Raw genomic sequence first — 16,589 nt, forward strand, 5'->3', positions numbered from 1 at the left:
TTATTTTTTTAAATAGTTAAATTATTTTGTTGTTATTAAAGGCTAAATCAACATAACTTTTAATTGAAGACTTTTTTTATCATTTCATAGTGTTTTTTAAAATTTGAAAGTTATTAACGGACATTATTATAATTAACTATAAAATAAATATTTATAAAAAAAAATATGCTTACATGACCATACAGGCTAGTAAATGAATGACTCTCATGCTGTTTAGGTAATACATATGAGGTTATTTGACAATCAAACATCATCTTTTACAATAGCATTTAAAAGGTTTCAGTAACCCAACTTAATGGAATGACATATGCTCAAAATGTAATTTAAGTTCGGCATCAATGATAGTGTTTTGTTATTTTTTTTAATTTTGAATTCATTATTAGTTTCTTTAAAAATTCAAATTAGCCCCTATAATTTAATTTTCCTTCAAATTTGATTAATATCTATTTTATTACTATTTTTTAATTTTGAATAATCTATAAAATCACAAATGTGTTTCAATTTCATTCCTCGAATTTTTTTATCTATAAGTAATCCATCAATTTACAAATGTTTTCTAATTTTTTTCTTTTAGAATTTTTAAATTTTTTAAATTTGATTCTTATCCTTTTAATTGTTATTTATTTCGTTTTGAAACATTTTAAATTTTCTTTCTTTACAATTTCATATTCGTTGGGTTTTTTCTATCAAATTGTATCCCTATTTTTTGTTGCTATTTTTTTACTTTCATAAAATTTTTTTTTACAATTTCATCATTTAAAATTAAATTAATTGAGAATCATATTTTTTGATTGAACTCATATCCAAGATTTCATTGGATACGAGCTCTGGAGATTATATTAGGTTTAAAAGGTTCATTCAAGTTTGTTTTATTTTTTTTAATTGATGTTTTTTTGTTTTTTATCCTTATTTTTATTTTTTTTGTTATTGCTTTACATTTTGTCTTTTACGGGGTTAGTATCAATTTCATGACTATAATCACTAGTTTCAAATATTAAAATAAATTGACTTTTTTGGTACTTTTTAAAAATTAATTTATTTTAATTTAATCCTTCAAATTCTTTTACTTGTTTTTTGTTTCATGATGTTATCTTGATCTTATATTTATAATCGCGAAGTTTGCGAGTTTATCCGGTTTAATGAGACTTTTTGGTTTTATATTTTTATCCTTCAACACTTTGACAGTTTGATAATCTGAATGATTTTAAATATAATTTTTTTTAATTTATTTATTTTTTTTATATTTTTTTTAGTTCATATTATTTAAATTATTAATTGAATTAGTAACTCAGGTCTTAAGTTTTTTTATCTTACCACTATTTTTTACGTGGAAAAAATTTATCCTGCCCGAACGGGTGCATGAGCACCAAATATAGTATCAAAACTAAAATTATTGAACAAAATAAAAATTACATGCACGACATATAAAGTATACATTAAAAATATTAGATGTAACCTCTAATTTCAAATGAGAGATTCTTCTCTCTTTTTTAACGTTTTTTGGCGGTTTGATCAGTTTTCGCTATTTTCTCTCTTGTATTTTTTTTTTCTGATTCTTTATTTAGTATTAGGGTTAAAGATAAAAAGCGGAGAGAGCAGAAAAGGGGATCCTTTCCATCAATTTTATCACACAAGATATCCATTTAAGACTATATATATATAAAAAAAAGTTTAGATCATGTTTACAAAATTAAACATATCAAAAAAATAAATAAATAAAGTATAGATCATGTTTACAAAATTAAACATATCAAATTGTTTGGTGATGAATTGCTATGTTGTGCTGTGAGTGAAATTACTATAATTGTTTGATAATTTATTACTATGTTATTTGAATTAAAATTACCATTAAAAATGTAATTAAAAATATTTTTTTTGTGTTAAAACTAAATAAATTGCTTAATAAATGTGAAAAATAAACATATATCATAAAAAATAAGAAAAAAAATCAAAATATGACTGAATTATTTAATTAAAATTTATATAAGTTAAGAACTAGTTTATTTAGAATAAAATAATTAATGTTATTTAATTTTAAATATTTAAAGTTATGAACTATGCAATTATTATGTACAAACTATCGAGGTTGGTTAATTTTTAAATATACATTTTGTTCAAAAAATATAATAAACAACATTCCATTCCAAAAGCATTTCAAGTTATATATATTTAATTTATTTTTATAAAAATTACATTTATAGTTAGAAACTAGAGCAATTGATTTTTAATTAAGTAAAATACTAAACTATATTTATTTTTCATTGTAGTCCATTTTACATTGAAATGTGTTTAGGACTTAATTATTTTTTTACTTTTTATTCTTTATTTTTTAAAACTTTACTTGAAGGGTAAGATAATCTCTACGCATGGTCAATTTATTATTTTTAATTTGTTTGGGGCAGCACCATCTTTTTACTTTTGTAATAAAAATATAATTATTGTATTGCCTTTAAAAATTAAGCAGTAGAATATTTGGTCCATTAGTCATATGATAATTTTATTATAAATAGTTGAATTATGTAGGTATCCTTACTTTGCAAGTTTGTTAGCCTTGGTTTTAAATTGTTGATTATAATTTCCTAATGGGTTTTTTTATGTTATTTAGTCTTATAAGCATTTTTGTTTTTTGTTTTTATAATTTTATGAGCATTTAAATTACTCTGTTATCCTTGCTATTCAAGTTTTTTAGCCTTGGTTTCAAGGGTTTGGTTGTAATTTCATTGTTTTTATTATTATTTAATCATAAGGGCATTTTTGGTTTGTATACATAAAAAAAGACCATTGATGCGTACGGCTGCCAATGATAATTGAAATCAAGCTTCAACCACATCTTTGATACATCTTGACGTTCCCTTCATTTCTTTCTTTCTAGGTGATGTGTCTATAGCAGTGAAGTGTGGTTAGTGCTAAATTGCTTTTTTTTTTTTTTGTTTTTCTTCCTTTTCTTCTTTAGATTACATACTATTCATGAAAAAAATTATATCAGCTTTTCAATTTTTATTTTTTTTTAATTCAATTTTTCTTCTTTTAATTGTAATTTTTTATATATTTATATTGATTTTTTTCTAATTATATTTTATTTTTTATTTCGTCCCTAATTGTTTGATTTTGTTAGTTTTTCTTATTAAATTTAGTTCTCATTCTTTTAATTGCTATGATTTCATTTTTTATTTCGTGCCTAATTGTTTAATTTTGTTAGTTTTTCTTATTAAATTTGGTTCTTTCTTTTGATTATTATTTTTATATATTTCAATCTTTCTTTTGATTTACATGTTTTTCTTCAATTTCATCCTTAAACATTTCTTTTCATTGAATTTTTATGTCAAGTTTGGTGTCAATTCTTTTAATTGTTATTTTTTTATTGATTTTTTTAATTCCATCCCTAAATATTTAATTTCATTTTTTTTTTAATATTTAATTTCAGTTGGTTTTTATGTTGAATTTAATCCTTTTTTTAATTGTTATTTTGTTTGTTTTGCATTGTTATTTTGATTGATTTTTCCCTTTAATTTCACCCCTTAATATTTGTTTGGTTAAGAATTTTACTTTTTTGTTTTTTCAGATTTGCCTTTAATATGGTTACCCTGGTCTGATGACTTAAGTCATGGATTTAAAAGATAAGCTCGGATCAACTTTGATCTTTTTTAAAGCATCTTTTCAAATATCTTTTTTGCTAGTATTTTTTTGCTTTGTATTTATGGGGTTGTTCCAATTTCAACGTTTAAGTCACATGTTAGATTTATTCACTCGGGTTGGTTATGGGGTTCACTCGAGATTTTTTTTATATGTTTTCATCATATTAACAAATGTCCATTCTTAATATTTTTTTGATGTGTTCGACCTTTTATTACATAGGTTTATTCAATCATTTTTTTTATATTTATCATTTAAGCCATAAGCTTTTTAAGGTATTTTTATCTTTTATTTATTTAAATAACTAAATTTAGTAAACATAACCAGTTTATTAATAATGACTTTTTTTATTATTTATATAAATAATTATCAATTTATTAAGTTACATCTTTGCATAGATTTTTTTAATATTGCTTTTAATTTTTTATGTAAGAAAACACAAGAGTCTATATACTTGGTATCTTTTTAAAAAAATTATAACATGCATGCTGAATTCATGATTTTAATGTATTTTTAGTATTTTATTGTTTTCTTTATATTTTTTTAAAAAATAATTTTTTATTCTTTACACTTGGCCTATCTATACCATTTTTTTTATTCTTTTGTAATTTGTTTTTTCTTTACACTTTTTGTTTTTGAAAATTTATTATGCACAAATTATGAAAATAGTATTTCACTATAGCAAATGCAACATTATTTTATTTTTTAATTATGTTAAAAATTAACTTGAGATCTTAAATATTTTAATTAATAAATATAAATTGTATTATATTTTATTATATGTAAGTGTTGATTTTGTGATTTATGATTATGTTTTTTACTTTATGTAAAAAAATATGTTAAGCCTTTTAATTTATAATTAATTTTTTTAAAATAAATTTTAAAAGCTTAGATATTTATTTATTTATTTTTGCTAAAATTACATACCTAGTTAGATATAAAATTATGAAGGAAAAAAAAAGTTAAGAGGACTTATAATGCCCTTACCAGTTACCTCCAATGAAAAAAATAAAAAAACAATAAAAAAACAACCCAACATCTGAAAAGCCCTACGTTAACCCCTGCTTTCCCAATTCCCGCGCCTCCTCCACTTCCCATAGCTCCACCAATACAGGTGAGCCTCAACCTCCCCAGTTTAGGTCCCCCTCCCACCATCATTCCCATGGCTACTACTAGCCTAGCATCAAACACTGAGCTATCGCGTGCGATTGCAGCTTCAATCAGACCCTCTTCTAATAAACCCTTCGCCACTCAACAACCCATAGGAAGATGCACATTTAATCGCTTTTCCGATAGATTTCCGCTTCTTTCAGCGAGAGCTACAAGCAATAGTTCGATGTCCAAGGAAAATAGCAGCAAAAGCGGTGATGGGGCTGGTGGAGGACTTACATACAAGGATGCTGGGGTGGATATAGATGCTGGGTCTGAGCTTGTTCGGCGAATTGCAAAGATGGCTCCTGGGATTGGTGGTTTTGGTGGTCTTTTCCCTCTTGGTATGCTTTCTTTTAGATTTTCCCCTTCGCTTATGGCTCTTTCTGCTCTTGGTTGTGAACTTAATTGATTGTGAAAAATCTATGAGGCTACAGATTGTTTTCATGCTGACTGCCTAGTTCAATTTTTTTTTCTCCTGATAGGCTAGGCCTACGCACTGGGAACTGGGGGATAGAGTGATGCTAAGACGTTTTTTTTGGTCCTTGTGTGTGTTGTGTTATTGTGCTGATTAAAGTTTTTGCACACAGGGGATTCGTACCTAGTTGCAGGTACGGATGGTGTAGGGACTAAGCTAAAGCTTGCATTTGAAACTGGAATCCATGAAACCATTGGAATTGATCTGGTAAAGTCTGGATAAATCTTGTTATATGCATTTTGCTGCTGTTGATTTGCTTCCTAATTCACTTCTCCTGCTGCAGGTTGCTATGAGTGTAAACGATATTGTTACTTCCGGTGCAAAGCCCTTGTTTTTTCTTGATTACTATGCTACAAGCCGCCTTGATGTTGACCTTGCTGAAAAGGTATTGATAATTGCATGGTTTACTGAGTTAATATGGTATCTGTGCAAAAAAAAAAAAAAAAAAAAAAACTTCAGCTGAATAAGATTTTTCTGCTCTTTTGATTTAGGTCATTAAAGGCATAGTTGATGGTTGTCAACAATCGGACTGCACTCTTTTAGGGGGAGAGGTATTCTTTCTTTATATTTTACTGGTGGATGTCTACCTTTCAGTGCATCGTGTAATGCTGCATCTGAAGATTGACGTTGTAGTCACCGTAGCTTTTATTTTTGCAGTAACAAGGTTATTGCAGTCATTTTACACAATAGTGGCAATTACCAATATGGCGTTGCTGAATCTTTGTATATGAAAGATGGGTTTGCATTGAACTATCCTTTTAAGCACATTTGGCCTGTCTTGACCCATCACAAGTTTCTGCCTCATGTGAAATGGTGGTACTCCAGAGAGTTCTTGAAATATTTATCTGAAATAGCAAGTGCCCAATTATCTTTTCATGAACAATCATCAGCAACAAAGAAATCGTCTACATTTGAAGGGATAATTTTTGTTTGACAAAATAAGATGCTGGTTTGGAAGAGATTGTCTGTTAGGCTAGGGATGGTCAGAGGCTAGATATATGTGTGTTGCATCATGTAACAGGATATGGCATGGTAACTTATATAAGTAGATAATTATGGAAATCCTCTATTCATTAGCTTTATTTTGTCCTATTATGGTCGTGCTATCTGAGGAATAGACCTACCTAATGCATGCTATGAGGTCAAATTTGCTGACACTAAAAGTCTTGGTGGACTCGTATTCCTCCCTCTACATGTGATCGTAATTTCACCAAAACTTACAACTCTCCTTCGACCTCAATGGTTTTGTTAAATTCCTTCCAGACTGCAGAGATGCCAGGTTTCTATGCAGAAGGTGAGTATGACCTTAGCGGGTTTGCTGTTGGCATTGTAAAAAAGGAATCAGTGATAGATGGGAAAAACATTGCGGCCGGGGATGTTCTCATTGGTTTGCCATCGAGTGGAGTCCATTCCAATGGTTTCTCTCTTGTAAGAAGGTTGGTGTTGGTTTGAGGAATTCTTATTTGTTTCTCCATGCATTAAAACATCATTGATGCCTGTTTACAGTGGCATGATCTTTTGAGTTCCTTGCATTGAATATTCTTATTAATTGATGAATGCTTGTCTATTTTTGTAGGGTTCTAGCTCAGAGTGGCTTGTCTTTGAATGACCAACTTCCTGGTGGAGGTGTTACTTTGGGTGAAGCTCTTATGGCTCCAACTACTATCTATGTCAAGCAGGTTTCATTCAAGTTTTGTTTCCCTTTCACGTTGTTATGATTAACATTGTTGAATTGACTACATTTTTATGCTAAAAGAAAAACTGTTCCTCTTCAAAAAGGTGCTTGATTTGATTAGCAAGGGCGGTGTAAAGGGCATAGCTCACATCACTGGAGGCGGTTTTACAGATAACATACCAAGAGTTTTCCCAAAAGGCCTTGGAGCTTTTATATACAAGGATTCATGGGAAGTCCCAACCCTTTTCAAATGGATCCAAGAGGTAAATTGTGTTTTACATATAAATGCTGGATTATGATGTTAGATTGACCCAATAACTTGTGAGTATTTAATTTGATTAACTGGTAGATCTTGGATGTTATGTTTGTTGTAAATAAAAATAGAGACCCGGTGGTATTTATTTCCTTTTCTATTGTTTTCTTATTTCAGGCTGGAAGAATAGAAGATGCTGAGATGAGTCGGACTTTTAACATGGGCATTGGGATGGTTCTGGTCGTGACCGAGGAAGCATCTCGCAGAATTCTTGAGGAGGGACAACACAAGGCATATCGCATTGGTGAGGTTGTACATGGTGAAGGAGTGAGCTATCACTAAAATACTACCACATGTTTAAACATGTACGTGCATGCGGAGATGCGAGATATAGAGATCAACGGCTTTTCTTTATTCCTGTCACATGAGCTGCCAAAAATCTTAGTGCCAAGACAGATGGTGGGACAAAAAATCTTACATTTGTAGACTCAATGTAATCCGTGGCTGATGACCGATCCTCACTTGACAATGCCTTTATCATTTATGCTATTTTATTTTCTGAAAAGTTGCTGGGTATTCTAAAAAAAGAGAGAATTTCCAGGTTACCCTTTCATAATCTTAAAATTTAGGTGAGTAATCGAGCCCAAATCAATGGTGGTTTGTAATGCTCAGCTAATAATACAACTGAAGTGCTTTTGTTATTGGGACGATTGATTTATTACTGAAAGCAAGCACTGAATAATCGAGATTTCCCCTGCTTTTTTCATACCCTTTCTCACAGCTAGTCTCATGTGTTCCTCACTTAGTTCCCCCGCCTTTTTCTTACCTGCACAATCACATTGAATTTTGTTCCGCTTGATCTCTTAGCAACGGATCTTTCCAGGCCATTCCTCTGTTTGATGTTTGTACCTCCAGCACAAGAGGATTTTGTCAAAATCTGCCTAGCCCCCTGCCTAACTGCATCATTTCCTTGAAGGTTTTTGCCAAGTTTCTCAGTAGCGGAATCTGTATCTTGCTGTAATCTACTAGCATCTGGTTTCCTCAAGTTCTTGCCACTACCACCCGATTGCCACAGTCTGAAACTTATTTTATCCTCCACCTGGCTCCTTCGCTCAGCTTGCAATATTTGTCGATGATAGTGAGGGTGAGTGTGGCTTCCCTGATTCAAGTTCTGAAAGCAGCGATCCTTCTGTGGCACTTGCTGATGAAATGTATTCTCTTTCCCAGGCTTTAGGGGCAGCTTGCTTTGAAAACCATGCTGTCCTTTGTCTAATTCCTGTAGATAATAATGAAAGCCAGACTCGGACAAACTAGGAATGGCATTTTTAGGTGGATATCTTAGAGGAGGTACGAATGTTGCAGGAATCTGGCTCTCTGTAGCCAAAGGAACCCGCAAAATTTCGCTTCTTTTCAGCTCCGAATTTGCATCTTCCAGTTCAGTTTTTAGGCTCTTGCTTGGGGTAACTGAAGGTATCCTTTCGATGCCTGAAGCAGCAAAGGCAGGGATGTTTTCCTTGCATTGCTTCCCATAAGGAGGATCCAGCTGCCTGTATAATAATTATGATTACACTGAATGGTTATCAAGCTACGGGCATTGAAACAGAACTCAAATATTTTAGCCATTAAAAACCACATATGCAAATCTTACAGATGTCAAAACTAATCGGATCGGTACTAATCTCCAAATAAGAGAAGAGAGAACAAGAGAAGGTTAAGAGTTTATTTTCCTCCTATCTTTCAAGACTTTACTTTTGAGTACCAGTAAACAGGAAGACATTAGTACCTTTTGTGAGAAGGTTGTTGAAGATGGATGTCGAGTTTTCTCCAATCAATTCCCTTTTCCAGGAGAACAACTTCTCTGGGCCTGGCAGAACCAAAAGGGTCTGGCTTCTGCTTCTGGTGCTCCTGAAATCGAGCTTGTTCTTCCTCTTCTCTCTCTACCTCATCTGCCCACGAAAATGCTGCAGAGACATTTTTTATCCTGCTATCCACCATTCTCTCTACGGGTGTTTCTCAACTCCAACGGCTCTTTGCTGTTTCAAATTCAAAAGTTGGAGGCTTTGGAGCTTTCCGATTCAATCGCGCAACCCTAAGGTGCCATTTATGTAAAACCACAAGGGTAATTTATTCGAAATTTCCAGCTAATGCATAATTGTTTTGTTATGTCAAGCACAGGGTAGCCTTGTAATTTTATAATTTTCTCTATTATGATTGTCACATGTCAAGATCTTCTCATATTTTGTTAAAAAAATCCATAGTTCCTTAATAGTTTATATTTAACAAATATAATCAACCACGAAAAAAGGAATAAGAGAGAATCGTAGGGAGTTTTTAGTAATATAGAATGTTTTTTATTTTTCAATTTCAATTTCCTACTTATTTTTTTAGTTTTTATTTTCCATTAATGTTTTTTTAAACTTGTTAATTCCTCCAAGTTTAAAAATATTTTTTTCATCTTAAAAAAAATAAAAATATATTTATACTTTATTTTTTGTATTTGACGAAAACTAACAAAACATAAATTATGTTCTGATTAAATCTATTTTTCATAATATTATTTATATTTTAATAGTAAATATAATTTTTTTTATCTTAGAAGTATTGTTTATTATTTATTTATTATTGTTTTGAACGAAAAAAATTTCATCTTAATTAAATTAAATTGAAGAATAAGCTCAACAATAGCAGAAGATTTTCACTATTAGAGTTTATATTAATAATCAAGTTGCATTCTTTAACATAAGGTACAATAAAATTATTAATAAATATTATAATGATTATTTCATAGTTTCCACAATGTCTTTTCTAACCCAGCTTTATTTGTTATTTTTGAAGCATATCTACTTGAATGACTTCCTGTACCATGTTAGTACCGTAATCATCGGGCAATTTCAATACTCTCTAATACGGTTGGTGAGAACTCCCCAACTTCAACTTTTTTTGGTTTGAAATGTAGGACATGTTTAAAATTATAGTAAATATTATTTTTTAAAATATATTTTGTTTGGAAAGGTATTAAAATAATATATTTTTTAAATTATTTTTTATATTAATATATTAAAATAATTTTAAAAAATACAAAACAAAACATTTAAAATTAATTTTTAATTTTAATTTTTCAAATTATAATTAAACAAACCGCGATATAAGTGAATTTAGTCCTATAATTTTATTGATTTTACAAAGAACATTACAACTTATGGCGTGTTTGATATTATATTTTAAAAATATTTTTAAAAAGATTTATTTTTTTATTATTTTAAATTAATATATTTTTAATGTTTTCAAATTATTTTGATGTGCTAATTTAAAAAATAATTATTTTAAAATAAAAAATATTATTAATATATTTTTTTAAATAAAAAATATTTTAAAAAATAACTACTATTATATTTCCAAACCCCAAGGGTGAAGAATTTCAAAGAAATTGACTAATAATTGTTTCTCAAGGAGTGTTTAGATTATAAGTTTAATCTATAAAAAATACTTGAAAACTTTTAATAAATCTCCCTTCCTTGAAGAATTTGTATTTGTAGAGGTACTAAAATTTTTTCATGACATTATATTGTTGATTACTTTTTAGTTATGGCATCTTATATATATAATAAAATATTTTAAATATCTGTGTTAATCTTTTACTGGTCAACAAAATTTACACAACAAATTTTGGTTGAAATTGTTTCCTTCTACATCTATATTTTTAGCTTGTTTTCTGCTTGATGAACTCAAATAACAGACTGCCATGACAGGAAATCTTATGGTCTCGTAAGGCCGATTCCAGTAAGTTTAAAAAAGTGGTTGTCTGTCCCTGCGCACTGTCTGTGCTTGATCTCCATATCTCACGATGTATATATTTTCTCCTGTTCAGCATATATCTTTTCGAATTTCGGAGTCAATGGAACATCTTCATCTTTTTTTCTTATTGAAATATCTATTCAAGAATAAAATGTAAGCACGACGATACAACCATAATTATTCAAAAATCAATGGAAGTTTCCGGTATCTACACAATGCAGCAACGCCTCTTTCACAAAAAAGAAAAAAAGTCTTGAAACTGCTAAATCCGCTAACAACAAAGGCAACCAAAAACGTTGTAGAGAACTATTCAGAAGACAGTGGATGTCTGGGATCATCCCCTTGTTCCTTTCTTGGGTGTTTCATGGTACTGTAGATACGAGATCTGTCTTTGAAGCCTCATCTGCTGGCGGAACTTAGCTATGAACTCCTCCGCTCTCATATCAATCCCTTCTTCCTCTGCTGGAATCTTCTCTTCACAAGTCTCGTAATCTTCTTCATCTCCACCTTTTAATAAGAAACTCCTCCTCATTCCATCATAGCACTCGTAAACTGATCCATCTTGCTGCATACCATCGTCACAAACTTCATGATCAAAATCGTAGTCAAAGTCAACCCGTGGGGTTATGCAAGGGATGTTGAATCGCATGGAGGCTGGGCGATGCATCTTGACGTGGAAAATGGGGGTCTTGTCGAAGGAGAGTTCGTGCTCTCCATAATGGAGCTGGCGCCTGCTAGGAGAATGTTGTCCCAGGCTTTTAAGAAACTTACGCACAACTCGTAGATGATCCATTATCAAACGCCTCTTGAAAACACCACCTTTTCTTGCCCACAACAGTGCTAGGCGCAGGATGTTCCATGCTCTATGAGCAACATCATTGCCATTTTTCTTCGCCATTGTCAGATCTAGTTCAGTACCAAAAAGTAGCTATATATTGTGCGTGAAAAGAGACTGAGGTCGAGATTGAAGGTTCTGCTGGTAGTGAAAGCTTTCTAATACAAAAAACTGTTTCTATTTGTTGTTTTCTTTTGCTGAATGAAAATGGTGACGATGGCTCATTTATATGCGTGGGTTTCTTTATACGCGGTGTGCTGAGAGAGAGAGATAGAGTGGTGTAACTTTTTCCTTGGAATGCCGAACGCAGCTGGCGTTGAATGTGAGCTGTGGGCAGTGAAGACGTGTGGGAAATAGGGTGTCCGCGGGGGAATTCAAGCTGGAGTTTTTAGTAATATAGAATGTTTTCTATTTTTCAATTTCAATTTAGTACTTATTTTTTTAGTTTTTATTTTCCATTAATGTTTTTTTTTAAACTTGTTAATTCCTCGAAGTTTAAAAATATTTTTTCCAACTCAAAAAAATAGAAATGCATTTATACTTTATTTTTTATATTCAATGAAAACTAACAAAACATAAATTATGTTTAGATTAAATCTATTTTTCATAATATTATTTATATTTTGATTGTAAACATATATATTTTTTTAATCTTAAAAGTATTGTCTATTATTTATTTATTATTATTTTAAAATAAAAAATTTCATCTTAATTAAATTAAATTGAAGAATAAGCTCAACAATAGCAGAAGATTTTCACTATTATAGTTTATATTAATAATCAAGTTGCATTCTTTAACATAAGATACAATAAAATTATTAATAAATATTATAATGATTATTTCATAGTTTCCACAATGTCTTTTCTAACCCAACTTTATTTGTTATTTTTGAAGCATATCTACTTGAATGACTTCTTGTACCATGTTAGTACCGTAATCATTGGGCAATTTCAATACTCTCTAATACGGTTGGTGAGAACTCCCCAACTTCAACTTTTTTTGGTTTGAAATGTAGGACACGTTTAAAATTATAGTAAATATTATTTTTTAAAATATATTTTGTTTGGAAAGGTATTAAAATAATATATTTTTTAAATTATTTTTTATATTAATATATTAAAATAATTTTAAAAAATACAAAAAATTTAAAACTAATTTTTAATTTTATTTTTTAAAAGTATAAGTGAATTTAATCTTGTAGCTTTATTGACTTTACAAAGAACATAACAACTAATGGAGTATTTGACACTATAATTTAAAAGTGTTTTTAAAAAAAATTTAAATTTTTTTATTTTAAATTAATATTTTTTTAATATTTTAAAATTATTTTGATATACTGATCTTAAAAATAGTTATTTTAAAATAAAAAAAATTATTAATATACTTTTTTTAATGAAAATTACTTAAAATAATAACCACAACAATGTTGTTAAACACACTTTGTATTTTTAAAAAGACTAATAAAATAAAGCAAGACTAAACGAGCCCAAGGGTGAAGAATTTCAAAGAAATTTACTACTAATTGTTTCTTAAGTTTCTTAAGGAGTGTTTAGATTATAAGTTTTATCTATAAAAAATACTTGAAAACTTTTAATAAATCTCCCTTCCTTGAAGAATTTGTATTTGTAGAGGTACTAAATTTTTTTCATGACATTATATTATTGATTACTTTTTATTTATGACATTTTATATATATAATAAAATATTTTAAATATCTGTGTTAATCTTTTACTGGTCAACAAAATTTACACAACAAATTTTGGTTGAAATTGTTTCCTTCTACATCTATATTTTTAGCTTGTTTTCTGCTTGATGAACTCAAATAACAGACTGCCATGACAGGAAATCTTATGGTCTCGTAAGGCCGATTCCAGTAAGTTTAAAAAAGTGGTTGTCTGTCCCTGCGCACTGTCTGTGCTTGAACTCCATATCTCACGATGTATATATTTTCTCCTGTTCAGCATATATCTTTTCGAATTTCGGAGTCAATGGAACATCTTCATCTTTTTTTCTTATTGAAATATCTATTCAAGAATAAAATGTAAGCACGACGATACAACCATAATTATTCAAAAATCAATGGAAGTTTCCGGTATCTACACAATGCAGCAACGCCTCTTTCACAAAAAAAGAAAAAAAGTCCTGAAACTGCTAAATCCGCTAACAACAAAGGCAACCAAAAACGTTGTAGAGAATTATTCAGAAGACAGTGGATGTCTGGGATCATCCCCTTGTTCCTTTTTTGGGTGTTTCATGGTACTGTAGATACGAGATCTGTCTTTGAAGCCTCATCTGCTGGCGGAACTTAGCTATGAACTCCTCCGCTCTCATATCAATCCCTTCTTCCTCTGCTGGAATCTTCTCTTCACAAGTCTCGTAATCTTCTTCATCTCCACCTTTTAATAAGAAACTCCTCCTCATTCCATCATAGCACTCGTAAACTGATCCATCTTGCTGGATACCATCTTCGCAAACTTCATGATCAAAATCGTAGTCAAAGTCAACCCGTGGGGTTATGCAAGGGATGTTGAATCGCATGGAGGCTGGGCGATGCATCTTGACGTGGAAAATGGGGGTCTTGTCGAAGGAGAGTTCGTGCTCTCCATAATGGAGCTGGCGCCTGCTAGGAGAATGTTGTCCCAGGCTTTTAAGAAACTTACGCACAACTCGTAGATGATCCATTATCAAACGCCTCTTGAAAACACCACCTTTTCTTGCCCACAACAGTGCTAGGCGCAGGATGTTCCATGCTCTATGAGCAACATCATTGCCATTTTTCTTCGCCATTTTCAGATCTAGTTCAGTACCAAAAAGTAGCTATATATTGTGCGTGAAAAGAGACTGAGGTCGAGATTGAAGGTTCTGCTGGTAGTGAAAGCTTTCTAATACAAAAAACTGTTTCTATTTGTTGTTTTCTTTTGCTGAATGAAAATGGTGACGATGGCTCATTTATATGCGTGGGTTTCTTTATACGCGGTGTGCTGCGAGAGAGACAGAGAGAGAGAGACAGTTGTTTATCTTTTTCCCTGGAATGCCGAACGCAGCTGGCGTTGAAATGTGAGCTGTGGGCAGTGAAGGCATGTGGGAAATAGGGTGTCCGCGGGGGATTCAAGCTGGAGTTTTAGTTAATTCCAAATCTAACCATTGCCAGTGTCCTGACACTCAACAACTGTCATGGGCCACTGTATTTTTATACGGTTTTGGGAATTTGGAATTTGAAACATTGCTGGTAAGAAATCTTTTAACTCTCTTTAGACGAATTATTTTTTTTTTCTCAACAAATATGGTGTTTCTCTCTTGCATCATGATTTCAATCAACTTTCAAGTAGTAAATACAATTATGATAAATTATTTTGACAGTTTTTCTAAAGAATACTTGAAATTCTAAATAATATGTGAAGTACTGTCAATATTGTAATGAATGTTACAGCTAATTTTATTTTCTAATTGATAATTTCATTTCTGGTAAAATTAAGCTAGTTAGTATCTTTCTGAGAAACTTCGTAGCAGTGGTTAGACTTCAGTATGAAAGGATAAAATGAAGCGGGCGGCCGGTCGGTGGTTGAGTGTTAAAGGGTCCCACGTAACGTGAAATCAGCACATTTTCTGGTTGGCATGGTTTTGTCTTGCTTCTGTCGTAAGAAAGGAGAAATCTCTCACAAAATGTTAACGACTTCGTACAAGTAAACGTTTTGCTTAATTTTTGGTTTTAAAAATCCTTAACGAGAGAGAGAGAGAGAGAGAGGTGTTGATTTGTATTTAGTAGCTAACTAATTAATTTCTTTTTCTTAATGGGACCTGCAGCGGAGGACTGCGGCTAAACCGTGTTATTCTCGCTGTGCTAATCATTTGATATCGTTTTCTAGCGTGTAAATATTGATTAATCAACACCGAACCCGCAAATGATGAGGTTGAAAATCCTAAAGTATTTTCTGAAGCACATAACATTTTTATGTGAAAAAATCTTGTAATAATCAACTGGAATTAATTCCAAGTTTCAAGTTATAAACAACTTGATCGGGTCAATGAAATTAAGGAACAGATTTTTGCAGAGAATATATATATATATATATATAGTGCATGAACTGACTTGGATGCCACTACTCAGCATGATACTTTTTTTTTTAATTAATATAAATATCTAGATTAAGTTAGTTTATGTATATTTTAGTTAATTATATAAATTTTAAAATTAATAATGATATAAGTTTTTAGCACCTTTAAGATTTATAAAAATTAAATTATAATTTTTTAAAAATAAATTTAAAATTTAATTAATTAACTCAAACTTAAATTTATTTATATTAGTTCTTTCGTATCTTAATTAATTTTATTGACCTAAAAATTAATTCTATTAACTTAAAAATTAAAAATTATATAAATTTATAGTAATTCTAAAGTTAATGAAACTTAAATCAATAATATTTAAAAAATAAATTTAAAATCTGTTAATCAAGTTACAGCCTAAAAAATGTTTTATATTACTCTTACATTGTTGTTGGGGCGCGGATTAATTAGTTCTGATTCAAGCGAATTTAAGCTTAGGAGTTCTAATCACAGAATTAATGCTCTACAGCCCATTTCATTAATTGTTTGGTAAAATATACCAAATAGTGCAATCCAGTTACTTGTGGAGGTGTGATTTGTCAGGACACAGCGGATCAGCAACGTCTTCTGGGTTAGTCTTATTTGACAATTTGAACTAAATACTGCTGGCTAATTACTAAGAAGCGAGGTCCATGGGGAAGACGACATGCACTTTTAAACTGT

General features: G+C 30.5%; 4 protein-coding genes across 4 annotated transcripts; 1 reads left to right on the forward strand and 3 right to left on the reverse strand.

Moving 5' to 3' along the window:
* The first annotated feature begins 4,628 nt into the window (after window positions 1-4,628).
* Window positions 4,629-7,764, forward strand: LOC105118382 (phosphoribosylformylglycinamidine cyclo-ligase, chloroplastic/mitochondrial-like). The gene is made up of 8 exons (XM_011016324.1): window positions 4,629-5,126; window positions 5,373-5,467; window positions 5,544-5,645; window positions 5,752-5,811; window positions 6,524-6,696; window positions 6,837-6,939; window positions 7,040-7,198; window positions 7,366-7,764. The coding sequence occupies exons 1-8, from the start codon at window positions 4,796-4,798 to the stop codon at window positions 7,528-7,530; spliced, it is 1,188 nt and encodes a 395-aa protein (XP_011014626.1). The 5' UTR covers window positions 4,629-4,795; the 3' UTR covers window positions 7,531-7,764.
* A 100-nt stretch (window positions 7,765-7,864) lies between these two features.
* LOC105118383 (uncharacterized) lies at window positions 7,865-9,300 on the reverse strand. The gene is made up of 2 exons (XM_011016327.1): window positions 8,972-9,300; window positions 7,865-8,735 (listed from the first exon to the last, which is right to left on the reverse strand). Exons 1-2 carry the CDS (start codon window positions 9,181-9,183, stop codon window positions 7,991-7,993), a joined length of 957 nt encoding a protein of 318 aa, XP_011014629.1. The 5' UTR covers window positions 9,184-9,300; the 3' UTR covers window positions 7,865-7,990.
* A 1,847-nt stretch (window positions 9,301-11,147) lies between these two features.
* On the reverse strand, window positions 11,148-12,041 carry LOC105118384 (uncharacterized). The gene has a single exon (XM_011016328.1). The coding sequence runs from the start codon at window positions 11,879-11,881 to the stop codon at window positions 11,318-11,320; it is 564 nt and encodes a 187-aa protein (XP_011014630.1). The 5' UTR covers window positions 11,882-12,041; the 3' UTR covers window positions 11,148-11,317.
* Window positions 12,042-14,024: 1,983 nt separating this feature from the next.
* Window positions 14,025-14,873, reverse strand: LOC105118385 (uncharacterized). The gene has a single exon (XM_011016329.1). The coding sequence runs from the start codon at window positions 14,604-14,606 to the stop codon at window positions 14,043-14,045; it is 564 nt and encodes a 187-aa protein (XP_011014631.1). The 5' UTR covers window positions 14,607-14,873; the 3' UTR covers window positions 14,025-14,042.
* Between the last annotated feature and the right edge of the window lie 1,716 nt (window positions 14,874-16,589).

Source organism: Populus euphratica, unplaced genomic scaffold, assembly GCF_000495115.2.
Source record: "Populus euphratica unplaced genomic scaffold, PopEup_1.0 scaffold1919.1, whole genome shotgun sequence".
Taxonomy (NCBI): Eukaryota; Viridiplantae; Streptophyta; class Magnoliopsida; order Malpighiales; family Salicaceae; genus Populus; species Populus euphratica.

Bases quoted from the DNA above. Each gene is read 5' to 3' on its own strand.
- LOC105118384 (XM_011016328.1), bottom strand. From the start codon at position 11,881: ATGGCGAAGAAAAATGGCAATGATGTTGCTCATAGAGCATGGAACATC.
- LOC105118383 (XM_011016327.1), bottom strand. From the start codon at position 9,183: ATGGTGGATAGCAGGATAAAAAATGTCTCTGCAGCATTTTCGTGGGCA. The intron at 8,736-8,971 runs GTACTAATGTCT...ATTATTATACAG, and splicing joins CAACAACCTTCTCACAAAAG to GCAGCTGGATCCTCCTTATG.
- LOC105118385 (XM_011016329.1), bottom strand. From the start codon at position 14,606: ATGGCGAAGAAAAATGGCAATGATGTTGCTCATAGAGCATGGAACATC.
- LOC105118382 (XM_011016324.1), top strand. From the start codon at position 4,796: ATGGCTACTACTAGCCTAGCATCAAACACTGAGCTATCGCGTGCGATT. The intron at 6,940-7,039 runs GTTTCATTCAAG...CTCTTCAAAAAG, and splicing joins CTACTATCTATGTCAAGCAG to GTGCTTGATTTGATTAGCAA. The intron at 7,199-7,365 runs GTAAATTGTGTT...TTCTTATTTCAG, and splicing joins TTTTCAAATGGATCCAAGAG to GCTGGAAGAATAGAAGATGC.